Source organism: Spermophilus citellus (assembly GCF_964194105.1).
Source record: "Spermophilus citellus genome assembly, chromosome: X".
Taxonomy (NCBI): Eukaryota; Metazoa; Chordata; class Mammalia; order Rodentia; family Sciuridae; genus Spermophilus; species Spermophilus citellus.
The window spans coordinates 130,028,389-130,044,352 of NC_138190.1; the positions used below are offsets into that span (position 1 = coordinate 130,028,389).

Here is a 15,964-nt window from a genome sequence, read left to right on the forward strand (position 1 = left end):
CTATAAAGTTTAACATGCAATACAGCCAGTGCTAGAAGTAGTTCTTCAACATGAGCCAAACTCACAGTATAGGTTGAAACACTGTTAATGAGGGCTTGGGGAAATGATGAAACTTGATAAATAAGCAGTAGATCTATGATATCAGTAACAATTAGTCCTGCAATAACTTGGGGCCAATTCAACTGAAAATGGTTTTATTTGATTTGTGAATAACACTGGCTTTTAATAGTATAAATTAGGTTCATCTCCAGATTATTAAAGACATGCAGATGTATGGATATTATATGGACGTGTGTGTGTGTGTGTGTGTGTGTGTGTGTGTGTTTTGAAACTAGGCAGGCCCTGAAACTCAGAAGCTACAGACATTTTATGAGTGCTTGCATTGTGTGAACATGAGATAGATATATGAAAGCCAGGCTTTCACAACACAAATGTAAGGCGTGATTGTAAAAGACCACCCACTGCTTAGAATAACTATTAACAACTTTCAGTTTAAATAACATGCATAATTAATTATTGCTATCAAAATAATTTATCAATATATTTATACACACATGTAAACTATAAAATACATTTATATAAAAATATATTTAAACTCCACATTTAGGTAAAACTGCAGTTAAAATCTCTCTCTACTTGTCACCTCCTCTTCAATCTTCAGTTATAAAATTGGAGTAACAAGATTCCAAAGGTCAAAGAAAATAGATAATTTGAAACTCCATAATCTCTTCCTCAGTCTTTGCTGAAAATCAGTTTAGACAATTATTCATTCAGGGACTTACTCATTCTGTGGTTATATGCCATTTAGGATCTCATCAGACAGTGGTTAAATCCTCAACACTATGTCTTCAAATGTTTATGCTTACATTTATTCCCATTAATTAATTAATTACACTAATAACTGTATAAGGCATCCTACTCACCACTCTAAAGGATATCATGATGAATCAAAAATGGCTCCTGCAGGGCACAGTGATGCATGCCTCTAATCCCAGAGGCTCGGGAAGCTGAGGCAGGAGGATCGTGAGTTCAAAGCCAGCCTCACCAAAAGTGAAGTGCTAAGCAACTCAGTGAAACCCTGTCTCTAAATAAAATATAAAAAAGGGGCCGGGGATGTGACTCAGTGGTAGAGTGCCCTTGAGTTCAATTGTTGGTACCAAAAAAAAAAAAAAAAAGAGTTTGAAAGACGCCATGACTACCAAAAACATAGATACTAAATAAGAATTACAGAGAAAGTATTGCTGGGAACCAAATGCAATTGGGGCATCTCAGGACTATCTCTGCACACAAGCAAATTTTCATGTTCAAATGTTTTCAGATCCTTTCTTTCTGTTACATGCTTGTTAACTTTCTGATAAATTCCCCAGAGTAAAGATTTTTAATGTCCTATCTATATCTATTACACTAACTCTTCTCTCTTCACTTTGTTTCCTTCAGCTTCAATCCTCCAAACCAAAATCTGATAAAGAGCAATGATGATTCCCAGGATGCCATCATAATACTATACGTACTAAACATGCAGGATTTGAGAGAGAGAGAGAGAGAGAGAGAGAGAGAGAGAGAGAGAGAGAGCAGAACCGTAATTAAGGCAGAGAATATGCAAATCTAATTTTGGTAACTTTTTCAAATGAATGTCATCCCTTTCTTTTTCACCCTCTTTTTCTGCTTGGTCTCTATCTGAAACAGTCTCTGGATGGGTCCTCCTTAGGCAATTAATTGGAAATCAGGTATCATGCATACAAAAATTAAGAGAATTCTCATGGAGACCCTGTATCCTACCCAAATAAAATTCCCATGCTGAAAATCCACTTTGGATTATGTCCTTTTAAATGTACATTTATCAGTCTTGATACCAGGGGATAGTAAATAGCAAACACTGAGGAAAAACTTAGATATATTCAGTGTGTTTCTCTGCTGGACACCAGGTTGCATTAATTTCACAAACCTAAATGCCACAGATCTATAAAGAGAAATACATGCTTTTATGAATATAACTTTGATTTTTCTTTAAATTACTTAGAATAGCCTTGAAAACAAGCACACAATACTTACCTTTGTTTAGTCTACTTCCATGCAGTTGTAGTGCAGCCAAATGAATTAAACCAATGTCTTTTATCACTTACCTATACACAACAAATGGATTTTTGACCTGGAAAAATGGTTTCTTTTTTAGAAAGCTTAGTAAAAATGTTAAAACTAAATAAACATTTAAATATTGGCTTTATGGAAATTTTATGTTTGTATTATATTCTTACCTCCATTCCTGTGGTACACACATGCATATTAATACCTGTTATCAGTACTACTTGCTGTGCCAGACACTAGGGATATGAAGATAAATAAGATACAGCTGCTGACCTCAAGTCTAGTAGATAATAGAAATATACTTGAACATACACCTACAGTTGCCATAATCAGAACTTTTAAAATTTCCAGTAATAAATTTATTTTCAAAAGTCACACTAAAAAAAAGCCCAATTAAAATTTTACTCTAAAATTGTGCTCCCTTCTCAACTTATAAGGAATAAATACATCCCTCATTGTGAAAATTTTGAAAATACAGAATATTCTAAAAATCATCACATCTACTGAGAAACACACACCTTTCAACTTGCAGTGGATGGAGCACAATGGGTGGAGATTTCTTTTATAATGACTTTGACTTCCCTGTCCCTTCCCTTCTTATTGCCACTTTCACTTATATTTTATCTCCCTTCCTATCAATTATTTATCAATATAAGCCTATTAAGTACGATTCAAAGAGCTTGGTAGATTTACTAATCTAGCATATAAATACAATTTCAGCTACTAGAAGTAATTAACTGTTTGGAACACTAGCAATGCATTTTGGTCCTAACATTGACTCCTTTTTATTCATGAGGAAAAATACATACTCTCAAATTAGGCTTTGCCGAGAAACACACAAGGAGATGCAAAAGTGAAAATGGCTTTCTTTTTATTCAATCTGAATTCTTTTTTGTTGTTTAAAAATGGCAAATAAGTATTTCTAATAATTAGCACTTGTATAATTGATCTTTAATTGGTCTAATTTGAAGTATGGAATAAAATTTTCTTTACTTTGTACGTTCAACAAGATATTCTAGTGAGACTACAATGTTTCAGTGAGCACACCAAATTTCAAAATGCACATTTTCTCTGCTGATATGCCCACCTTCACCTTGATTTCTGCTCCTGTCATTATATCTCAGAAGGTAAATTCCCATTACTTAATGCTGTTTCTAAAGCCAGTCTGGGGCCCATGACTTAGATTCTATTTTCTGATACTCATTTCTTAATGGGTGCTGGGGATCCTGTTACAAGCCAGACAATTTGCTAAATATGGGTAAATGAGTGGGGGATTTTGTTCTGCCCACGCTTTCCATTAGACCCTAGTTTACCCAAAAAAAAAAAAAAATCAAACCCATTTACAGGCTTGGCTAAGGCTTGGTTCCTGGAATGGTCTCTTGAATTGAGCCAGTACACAAATTCTGATCCCAGGTTACAGAAACCTTCGAAGTACTTCAACACGTCCGTGCATGTGTTGCAGCTCAACTCCCAAATATGGTAATATCAACATTAGCAAGAAAGATCTAGCTGACGTTAAATCAAAGAGGGCTTGATTTAAGAGATGTTCTACAATTTATGTGCCGTAATTGTTGATCTTCACTGATACTAAGCCAGTCATAACAATGCCACGAATTTCAATTTGCTTTGTGAGTACCCAACATTAATAAACTCTGCCTGATGGTAAGAGTCACCAGCTAACTGAAATAAGCCTATGTCTGTCTCCAGCCAACATAGATGTAGCCAGAAAAGTTTTTCAAGATATCCCAATAAGGTGCCATAATATTTGGGACTAAAGCTTTTAAAATAAGTAAGATGACATATAGCTTTAAAAAGTATGTGAGAGTTTATAGGGACTACATAATTATATAGAAGTTAATTTTTTTGTAAATTATTAACTAAATGCTGTGTGGTGCTCTTACCATTGTGCTCAGCACTGCTCAAATATGGTGCTTTCCCTTTAAGAAGCTTATAATCTAAAACATACAAATAACCATATGCAGAAAAAAGCTAGAGATCAGAGTAAAAGGAAGCATTCACAAAAATGTACAAATTCAGCATGCCAGAACTTTTCAGTTGAGCAACATGATCCCCAGTGAAATTCTTTCCAAATGATGTATCGTGTGCACAAGTTATAAGTGATTATCTTCAATTTTCTTAGAAATGAGTAATAAGATACCTCTTAAGACCCATGCTTTTGTATATGCATCAAACACTAAACTTGGCGTGATCATTGATAGCTGCCATTTAAGGAGAAAACATATTTTTTTTTGTCTTGTCTCATACCAGACAAATCCAGGACTCTTTTCTCCCAGGTTGATAATAGGCAGTCTTTTTCTAGGCTCCAGTGAACAGCAAACATTGCAACTCTAAAGATGGGAGTAGCAGAATGCTTTAAAATATTGCATCAAAATATTGGATACAACCTACCAGCCCATAAAAAAAAAAAACATTGCAAAACTAACACCATCTGTGTTATATAGCATCCATCAAAACTTTCTTCTGTCTGTATTTCCTAATGCTTACAGAATGGAATTTACTCCAAGAATTAAGAAAACTCTTTTTAAGATGGCGGCCCTATTAAGAGACTTCTCCCTATCTCCCACTTCATCTCTTCAGTTCTTTTCCCTTGCCCAGGCTGGCTATTGTGACCATTTCAGTCAATTTCCTGGAGGTATTTTCTAGCCCTTTTCACCCTATTTAATCCTACAAGTTTCCTGGGAAGCCTGTTTACTTGCGTGCTCCCCCTCTAGCTGTGAGCTCCTTGACAAAAGGGGCTGTGTCTCCCTCCTTTCTGCACCCCCAGCACCTAACAGACAGCCTGCCAAGGAGCAGGCAGTCTTTCACTGTTTTTAGACCAGGTGCCCTACCACTCATCACCCAACTCCTCCATCACATTGATGCCTCCTTCTAAGCACATCTCAGTCCTAATATCAGAATTATCACAATAAATATATTCAGACCACATTTGAAAGAATTCTCTACACCGTTCCAAGTTAGCACGGGGTAAAACAACTTTCTTAAAGTTTTAACAAATCACCTGCTCACCCAAATGTCTAGTGCAATCTCAGGAGAGTAAAATCCTCCCACACCTCGCTTCTTATTCTCTCTCCCCACATTAGGATCGCTAACTGCTTCAAACTAATTGGGGAACCACAGCTGGCAACCCAGATACGGTTGCTAGTTCTCACATTTAAAAAAAAAAAAAAAGAAAGAAAGAAAACTCTCTTTTTGTTTCAAGAACGTTGCTTTTTTATTTTAATGCTGTTTCATCTATTTCAAGAAACTTCCAGTCGATCTTTGGTTCTTCAAGGCTGCTTTTACCCATAGAAACAGGCATTTGGCCTTCTGGATTGGTTCTCGCACTTTCCAAGGCCCTGTAAGGCAAGATCCCTCAGTCTTTTAGGAGTTGCAACACTACCATGGATTGTTTGATTTTCTCATTCCCATACGTCCCCTAACCCCCCCCCCCACACACACCCACACACACAAAGTGGTGTATGGCATTCATAAAGTGAATTACACTTGATTTTTGTTTAGAGGAATTTTTTTCAGACTTCTGTAACATTCCCTTGAGACAATTGGAAACATCATTGTCTGATTACTAGCTCACTTCCCTTGCCTAAAATTGTATCCATTCTTGATTGCGCCTGTGGGTAGGTTAAGCAAAACAAAATAAACATCTAGACTTATGAGCTCATTGGCTTTTTTCTGAATTTTTCTAAATTAAATAAGGGCAAAAGAGCTGCACTGAAAGTCAGTTATATGGATTTTTCTGCCAAATGCTAACTCTGTGCGCCTGGTTTCCATCTGTGGTGCTTTCCAAGTTACAAATCCTTAAAAAAAAAAGTGGGGTATGAAGAGATCTATGAATTTCAGGGACATACTATTTAGAATTGCTATCCTGTGCCTTTTAACATTCTAAAAGAAATGGGAACATGAGATTATAAGACTTTAGATCAGCTTTGTGGAAGTCTAGTGTAGTCCTTCAGCACCAGTGATTTATTTTTTTAGGCTGGCTGATTTCAAATGCCATTTACTCTCATCCATATTAGCATAAGAAATGTACCTTATCGGGCTGGGGCTGTAGCTCAGTGGTAAAGCGCTTGCCTCGCATGTGTGAGGCACTGAGTTCGATCTTCAGCACCACATAAAAATAAATAAAGATACTGTGTGTTCATCTACAACATATATATATATATAGTCTTATCCACTCTAAACCCAATTCTGCTAATGGCTCAAGTTAGCAGTCAATCCCAAATGTTCCCCCTAAGTGAAACAGGACATTCTTGAGGATTTCTCCTTACTGTGACTGAATCTCATTTTATCTGGGACAAAGAAAGCTTTAATGCAGTTAACACAGTGCAGCAGGCAATTTGAACATGGCTTAAAATATAGATGGGGGGGGGTAGAAGTCAAGCGGTCATCAGGATGGTTCATAACTACCAAATAATTTGTAGCTCTCTTTCAATTTCCAACCACTGAATGACAGCAGCAAATTACACATTTATTCACTTTGAAATTATGCACTTGCCATTGTATTTAGTCTGCCATTATCATCTCTTCCCTAAAATACTGATGAGCTCTTTCCACACATGGACATTAGGATTTTCACCATGTTTTCCATATCTACAGTGACCATATTTGCCCAACTAAAATTCAGGACACATGGTTTCACACCAGGACAGACTATTTGAAATCTTCACTGCCCCAGAAAAATTGAAGATACATAGTAGCTGTCTGGGTATCACCATATTTGAATTCTGGATTTGCCCCAATGCATGTTAGGAGGGTTCCTGCCTTATAGAAGGTGTTCACCACCATTTATGTTTGTTAAACAGAACTGAAGTGGGTTACGTTGAATTTATATGGTGAAAACCCTTGAAAAGTGATTTCTTCTAGAGTTTGTGAAATACAGGAAAATGAAAAATCACTATTATAAATAAGTCTTTATAAGTATGACCATCCTTAGGCTGGGAGTAAGGGAGGGAGGAAGTGAGCCCAGGCCAAATCTCATACACACAGTGTGTGGGCCCTCCTAACACTTTTATACAGATGCTGCAAAGAGGCAGGCAGCCAGAGAGCTGGGGGAGGGTGAGCAAGGGTGAGCGCCTGCAAAAGTGTGCATGTAGTGGGGGGTTGCTAAATGAGTATCTGTGCTTCCCCATGGTCTTTTTCTTCTTTTAAAGCACCACCTTTACTCCCTCACTTCGAATCAGCCAAATGTGGCCCCGACCCCAACCCTGGACCCATTCATCTTGTGGGGGCTCATCTTGTGGGGGCTCAGCCTGTGAGGACCAATTTTTACATTATCAACAAAAGCATGTTCTGTAGCCTTAGCAATCTAATTACCATGGCACTTCCAGGGGATAGAGATTTGCCTGTTGTTTCAGCTCTGTGGAACTGATTCATAGGTTGCCCCTTACAGCTCCTGCACACGCCCACGTGGTATGTTATTAACACTTAACAGTGGAAGAGGTAGTTCTACCCTCCCTTAGAGCGATATCCTGCAAAGCAATATTTAACATATGCGCAAATGCATTTCAGTCACCAAAAAGGGTGACCAATTACCTTTGCAACTAAACAGCAGGCTCGCTCCACTGTTTTCATCATTCTAAAGAAAAGGCTGAGGGCGCGCTGGCTGCCTAGGTAACCTCCTGCCAGTGAACGCTCGCTGGCAGCGCCCACAGGGCGCGCATCCGCATTCACAACTTGGTCCAACCATCAGGCCCGCCTCCCTGACCTGTTGAGAGCCACCAGCCAAGTTTTAGCTAGGGCTGCTCCCCACCTCTCCCAAGCGCGGGATGCGAGCCCCACTGGATGCATTAGTCTGAAAGAGACTGAGAGGCCACAGACGTCTTACGGTTTGCAAATTCAACTGGCCGTTTCTTGCGAGCGCACCTCTGATAAATTAACCTGTTTGAGATCCACTCTTCTAGCCTGCATTGTCAGTATAGCAACTTGTCCTAATTGGATTCTGAGACTAGCTTTAGGAGCCCAATAGCTGGACAGTCAATCACAGAAGGCCATTAATATTCATCTGTTGACAGCGGCAGCCCTCAGCTAAGGTTAAAATATGCCCTTACAGCACGATCTGATTGTGCAGAACAAAGGCAGGCGTACAGAAACTTTCCTCCACCTAAAATCATCTCCCCTTCAGGGTCTAGCCTGTCAAGAAAGCAGATGAATTTAGGAGGGGGAGGAGTTAAATCATCTTTGGACTCTTGCTCCGCAGGCCAGCACCACCGTCTTTGAAGAGATTTTTGCCAACCTATAGAAGGGACTCTGTGGAAGGAAAAGGCTCAGACTATTTCATTTTGGGGACCCTCTTATTCAAAAGTTTCCCTTGGCGCGTCTTCATCCACCCCTGCGGATTCGGAGATCTGCCCTCAACTTTGCCTACACTTGGGCCCGCGAGCCTCGGAAATCCAGACCGAGGACAGGAGGGCGTGGGGATACGTTGGGGAAAGGATGGACGGAGCCGCGGTCCAGCTAAGGCTGAAATTCTGACACACACGTGTGAGCAAGGGTGGCAAATTCCCGAGGCACCAGCTTGACTGTGGGACCCGGGTTCACTAGGGCCCAAGGAATCGGCTCCCACCTTCCCGCCCTCCCAAAAAAAATGGGCGCTAGCGAGAAGGCGATCTCAGCCGTTCCTCTCGCTAGCACATTCCCTGACAGTACACGAGCCTGGGGCACAGGGACACGGTCCACACAGACCCTGCTTCTCTCCTTCAGTAGAGTCGGCCAGGCCCCAGGCACTCGGACCACTCCCAGGTACCCAGCGGCAGGGCGCAGGACCGCGGCCCCACAGGGCTAGTGCGTTCGGGGTACAACCACCACGCGCCCTTTGGCTCCCTGCTGGGCGCGGGGAACGCGTAAGGGACTCCTACTCACCTGGCACCGGGGTTTCGGGAACCCATTTGAGTCCTGGCTGCAGTCTCTGGAAGAAAGAGCGGACCTGGTGACAGGTGGCGTCCGGAGGCGGTGGGGGCTGCGCCTGTCCCGGGCAGTCCAAGCTGAGCAGCATCGCCACCACCAAGCACGCGGTGCGCACGGTCCCGGCCATCCTGCTTCGCTGAGAGCTAGGAGAGCGCGGGAGAGTGGCAGCAGGAGCGAGAGCAGTCCCAAGACTCGGCAAGCCCGGCAGTGGCCCTGAGGAGCGAGAGACGTGCTGCGCTACCCAGCTGCTGCAAAAGTTTCCTCGCAGCTACCTGGGCGCTGATCGAGGGCGGGAACCGCTTGGCTGCGCGGGGCGGGGCGGGGCTGACCGGGGTGGGGCGGGGCAAGGAGGGACGGGGCGGGGCGAGGCAAGTCGCGCGGACAGGGGGCGGTGGCGATCGTGCCGCGGCTAGCCTGGGGGTTGCGGGGCGTAGAGTGGAGAAGGCAGTAATCACAGGGCCACTGAGGCTCCGGGACCCGGCGCGGAGGCGCGAGTAAGGGGATGCGGAGCAAGTGTGATGGCTCCCGTCAGCCCAGCCCAGCTGCCCGCTTGCTGCCTCTCTACACAGGGCGCTCTGGCATAACTACTGCAGAGGGGCTGCAGGCTCGGGAGCGCTGATTGGCTTCCCAGCAGCCATCCTCTCTGACTGGCTCTGGGAGAAGTTCCCCAGCCTCACTCCTCCTTCCCGCTGCTCATTGGCCTACAGCCGGGAGGGCTTTTCCCTTTAGGATTTTTGCAACCTTTCCATCCTTTCTTGGAGTGGGTGGGGGTCCCTGCATTAGGTGCCACTCTGCTTCATCACAGGCCTACTCCTAGCCAGATCCGGAACATTCTGGCCACCAGGGCCACACTACGTCTTCTTTCGAGCAAAATCCACCTCCTCATCCTGCTTTCTGAGAGGCTTCCCGCGAATCGTTTTCCCAACGCAGCTCTGGAGTTCTCGAAGCCAACCCCCAAATAGTCACGTTCAGGAGCAGCTGGGGACCTCTGGGATTTTCACAGCCTGCCTCTTCTTTTTACCTAAAAAGTCCGGAAGCCCTTGTGGCTTGCTAGGTTTCATTCAATAGAACCACACAAAATCAGAGAAAACACTTGATCCCAGGATGTTAAGAGAATCTATCTCCTGCAGGATAGTCTTTTGGGGTAACTATTCATGAAGCAAAGCATAACTGGTGACAGTGAAATAACCGAGGGCTTACATCCAGCCTAATTCATTAGAAAATACCTCTCAGACGGGGTGGGGGGTATAGTTTAGTGGTACAGTGCATGCTTAGCATGCCCAAGGCCCTGAGTTCAATCCCCAGAACCAAAACAAACAAACAAAAATACCTCTCAGATTAGGAATGCATTTAGTTGTTACCTATGTGCTATTAAGTAGGAATCATTAAGGGTGGATTCCCTTTGTGACCCCCACATGCACGGAAACAATTTAGCACAGTGCCTGTGCTTAGTAGGAACTCAATAAGTATTTCTAAGATAAAATGACTTAACACCTCAGTGTGAATTCGTTTATCATATGATTGTGTTGTTTCTGACCTAGGTGAAAGTAAGTTTGGAGAAATAGAGAAAAAAAAAAAGAGCTGCAACAACAAGTATTGTCTAGCCTGTGCCAGGCCAGGAGAGAGGAGATTATGTCCCAGGACTTGTGGGCTGAAAAAAGAGGCAAAGGAAGAGGAAGTTCACTAAAAAGTTCAGTCATTCATTTATTCATTTGTTCACTCAGTAACAAATATTTGAACTCCTACTATGTGCAAGATATTGTGGGATACAGACAACAAAGATACTAAGATTAGCCTATAGTATCTGATCTCAAAGAACTACAAATCTAATGTGGAATACAACCAAACAAAATGTTAAAGCATTGTGTGGTAAGTGCTAAGATAGAGTTCTAAGGGATGAGAGGGTGGATCAGAGAAAGAATCCCAGAAGAGATGATGTCCTAAACTCAGACTTAAAAGACCAGTAGGAACTGAGGTGAGAAAAGATGGGGGGAAGGGTGCCCAGGCAAAGGAAGCAGTCTGAACAAAGAGGAGAGGCCTGGCATGGCCCATTTGGAGGATGGGAGGTGCGAGTAATGGTTTCAGGCTGAAGAGTTAAAAAGAATTCAGGCGGAAGAGACAAGCAAGGGACAGATTATGCAGAGTCTGAAAGCCATGCAGAGGATCCTGTGGAAATAATTCACGAGGGATGGTGACATGATCATATTTGTCTTATTAAAAGATCTCTCCAACAGTGGTTTGGAGAATGGTTTGTAGAAGGGACAAGGTTGGAAACAAGGAGACCAGTTGAAAGGCTGTGAAAAGAATCTGAATAAGAAATGATAAGGCCTGAGGCAGAGGAGATTTGGAAGGGTAAAAATGTCTCAGAGATATTGAGGAGGTAGAAGTAAAAAAAGCATGGTGACCTAGTGCATGTGGGGGATGGGAGAGAAGGAATCAAGGATGGAGGGCTCATTGCCTCTTTTTTCAACAAACATTTGAGGGCGGCCTATGTATCTGGCATTCTTCTCCTACTTCATAATTTTGCCTGGGGCTAGGCCTGCGCCTGCATTGAACATTTGACAAATGACATATCCACTTTAAAAGAAACACCAATTAAGAGTCATAATTTGGCTGGTGAGTTTGATATGTTCCACCTGTGGAGCCCTGTGACCAAAGGGCAGATTGGAAGGCAAGCATTGATTGAATTTCATGACCTCGCAGAGGAAGACATGACCTCCCATAAATTCATGATCTTCCAGAGCTCATGCAACTAACTACAAAGGCAACAGTTGTTTTCAACTACTGGGTATTGAGTACCTGGAAAAGGGGAACTGTGACTTCTTTTTAATATATGCTTTTACATCTAATACACTTTGTGTGAACTAGAGCAGTGCTTTTTGAGTGAACTGTGTGGAACAATGACATTTTGGGGTTTTATTGTAATGCATTTTTATTTTAATGGTGGATTAGAAAAAGCGTATGTAAACTAGTGCATTCAAACCATGATTTTGTTAGGACAAAGCTAAGTAGATAGTTCTGTGATAAGTTTATTTCAATAAAAATGTGAGCTTGTTTATAGAAAATATTAAAAAGTATTGAGAAGATGAAGATACAGTGAAATGTGTGGATTCATAGGCAAACTGGCCCTGACGTTTTGGGAAGTATTCTTTGTCCTGGTAGATTCTGCTCCCACTCTGAGCAGCTACTTCAGGGCTTTTAGCCAACCTAAGGTAAGAGTTAATAAAACTTGCTACACTTAAGGAGTGGTTCCATTTTTATAAGTGCCTCTCAAAGACTTCTAACCTTCCAGCCCCCAAGTGATGATTCTCACAGTGGGATTTTAGGCTTTGGAACAAGCATTTTAGGCTTTGGAACAGGCTTTTGGTCAGGAAAGCTTGTAGAAACACTGTGGGCAGCTGTCCCCTCTGCTTACCCAGTGACACATTTTTGTGTGTATAATGTGGTACTGGGAATTGAGCCCAGGAGCATTCTGCCTCTGAGCTACATTCTCAGACCACTTTTAAAAATATTTTTTAGTTGTACATGGACACAATACCTTCATTTTTATTTATTTATTTTTATGTGGTGCTAAGGATCAAACCCAGTGCCTCACATGTGCCAGGCAAATGCAATGCCACTGAGCCACAACCCCAGCCCCTCTCAGATCATTTTATAAATTTTATTTTGACACAGATCTCACAAGTTGCCAAAGCTGGCCTTGAACTTGTGATCCTCCTGCTTCAGCCTTCCCAGTCACTAGAACTATAGGTGTGAGCCACAGCACCCCACTCAGTGACACAAAATTTTGCTGATGAAAATCTTTAACCAGGGGCTGTGAATGTAGCTCAGTGGCACAGCACTTGTCTAATATGTGGGAGGCCCTGGGTTTGATTCCAGACCCTAAAAAAAAAAAAAAGAAAGAAAGAAAAGAAAATTCTTAACTAAGAGAATAAAATCTGTTACATTATACACTATATGTTATCCAGATGGGTGACTATGAGACTGGGTTTCCTAGCGGAACACCATGGTGTGTGCCAGCAGTTCCAACTCCATGAGATCCTGAGGTGGGAGTATCTCTTGAGTCCAGAAGTTCGAGGCCAGCCTGGGCAACATACTGAGACCTCTTCTCAAAACCAAACAAGACTGTTTTTCATTTTCTATTTTACATAAGCAACTGTCTTACCTTTTGAGGCTCCCTTCCTCACATTAGGAATTGAGCCAATGACTCATTCCCTCTCTTCAGCAAGAAGAGACAAAGAGAAACAATCAATCTAGAAAATACAAAAAGGATGTGCTGATTGAGACAGTGTTCACTTTGGACAATTCATGGCTCTGTGCTTTCAGGCCCAGTTGGAAGCATTTAGATAACACCGTTGGACACCATTTTCCTCTTTGGACCTCAGGGGAAGGCTACCTAGCACAGCAGGCCCAGAAGAACTTTTCTTCACCTTTTGCTCCTAGTCTCCAGCTTGAAAGAATTCGAGAATTCCCAGCTGTAGCTTGCAGCTATTATCTTGCTATAGCTGGGAGGAGAGTCTGGTTCCATGGCTCCAAAAGCAGCATAAATCAAGTTTTCTGGGAGAGGGTTAAGAAAGGGTGTTCAACAGCTGCCGCCATGGGAGGAGCTCATACACAGCCATGCACACGGCCACACACGCACACATTGTTTGTCTTGGGCCCAGTTCCCTTTGCCCACCCCCAGGTGACGTTCTCCTCTTCCTGTCCCCCTCAGGTATACAGTATCTTCTGCCCTTAACCCTACTCTCAAACTGTGCTTTCAGAGAAGAAATTTTAAAACTCATCCACTTACAGTGTCTATGGTTGATAGGATATAATGGAGCTGCCCACCCAGGGGTATGAGTATTTTAACAGGGATCAAAGCTTTAAACCAAAGGAACAGAGCTCTAAAAACTGTGGAATTCCAGGCATCCGCCAGTGGGAAGGGAGTGTTTAAACTGAGGCGCAATGAGGCCTTTTTTGGTGCACCTGAAATCACATCATGTAGACAGTTGCTTATATGTTAGGCTGGTGCTGCTCACAGTCAACACCTCCCGAGCCACACCTCTGTGCTCAATGGCACACAGCCACTTTGTCTCCTCTTCTCTTGCAGTGTATGACTCCTTTGTGGGGCAGAGGGGAGGGGAGGCGCCAGGCACACTGATCCCAATTCTCCCAAATGTATAAGCTATGATCAGAGAATGAATTATGGTCCTTTGGGAAAGAGTGTTCATTCATTCATCCCAGCCAGCAGGCCAGTGCAATGTAAATGGTAACTTTGTAAGTTGAAAGACTTAAAGCCATTTTGAAAATTGCATAATAATCCCAGGCAGAATTTGGCTTAGTGTGTATGGAAAATTACTAGATGCCGCTGAGATGCTTGCATTGTGAGTTGTAGATGGCTAGCCTGTCTTCAGATCAGGGACTTTGCTTTGCCCTTACTAAATCCACAAAATATAGAGGCTCTTATAGGTCAGAGTCCAAGACTTGTAAAAAAAACTGTTGAGATGTTTATTTGTGGTATCATGTTAATTACTGCAAATAAAAATTTTTCTCTTCAGTCTTTGTTTGTACAAAGGATATAAAAAATAGGAAAATTTTTTGTATGCCTAGGCTATTGATTTAGTTTTGATTGGGCAGATATACTGTATGTACATGTAACATTTTGTGTCTTCTGCATAGGATATTTGGTTGTCTATAAAAATTCAAGTGGTTTGTAGTTTGTTTTAAATTCAAACACTTGGAATGCCCAAGGCATGACTTTCTTTGCCACATGGCAAATCACACACACTTTGTTTTGCTTTCAAGTGTTGTGGACCAAAAAAACACAGATAACATATTTATTTTGATGTATAGTGTATAGAACCTCTAAGTAATTTCAACAAGTTTTTCTAGGTCTTTAGGCCCTGGAGCCTGACTCTCAATAAGCCAACAGTGTTTAAAAGTTGACTTCTTAACAAGTTCACTTGCATCAAGGTCCTTTCCTATTCCTAGCAACATAAAGGAAGAAATCAACACCCACCACTACAGATAGCAACTCATCTCACCCGCCCCCCATGCACCATACATAGTCCCAAGTTGTGAAGAATTTCAAAAGTAGCATATTATAAGAAAAGGCTATCCCCAGCACCATCCCAACTCTAGTTATCATAAAGGCTATATGTTAGGAACTTTGTTCTAGAAAGGCAGTATGGTTGGGAGCTGCAGCCAAAGGTGGGCAAGAGCAATACCATACCCTCCCAACCAGGCTCAGGCTCTACTTGCTATACCAATATTTGCCACATTGTGCAGCAAACGCATGTTTATATTTTTTGTCTCCACCATAACTTTAGACCTTTAGCAGGGATTCATACAATTATTCTCTGTATTTCCTATAACACACCTCTTCCCAAAATGTACTCCATGTAATTGTACTGGTGTATGCACTGTTTGCTACCAGTCTGTGACAAGTTTAAGTAAAAATATTGAGAGTAAGTAGTGAGAAACTTTTATAGCAAGTTGATATTGTTGTCACTTGTAAACACATGACAAGTTGGCCTGCCTGTGTAATCTAATAATTGTTTTAAATGGCCTTACATTTTGTATTTCTTTTTCAGTTTTTCTAGTAATTCATTTTTAATTATATTTTCCCAAACTATTTGTCCATATATGGTAGAAAAAGAAAATAAACTGATCCTTCATCACAGAGAGTTTGAAAGCATCGCCCTGTTAGGTACACAGTATTTTGGTCCATGATAGCCATGTAGTAAATGCTTTCCAACGAAGCTCTGCGATGCTTTTCTTTATAAAAACAAATCCCCACATCCCTATTTATGTAAAATTCCTTTAACACTCACAACACATAAAAACTTTCTGATTATAGTATTTTTCTTGAAGATAAACTTCTAACAAAACATTTTCCCCATAAAAAAATCACACAGGAATTCTTTTCTCCTTTGGCTCACTTTTATCCAAGAAATACTCAGAAGAAACGAAATAT

General features: G+C 41.8%; 1 protein-coding gene across 1 annotated transcript in view; it reads right to left on the minus strand.

Annotated features, from left to right (window-relative positions):
- GPC3 (glypican 3) overlaps window positions 1-9,549 on the minus strand; it is a 402,701-nt gene extending 393,152 nt beyond the window's left edge. Inside the window, exon 1 of the mRNA XM_081277492.1 lies at window positions 8,962-9,549. Within this exon, the coding sequence (XP_081133618.1) occupies window positions 8,962-9,133 (172 nt within the window). The 5' untranslated portion in view covers window positions 9,134-9,549. The remainder of the gene's footprint in view (window positions 1-8,961) is intronic.
- Between the last annotated feature and the right edge of the window lie 6,415 nt (window positions 9,550-15,964).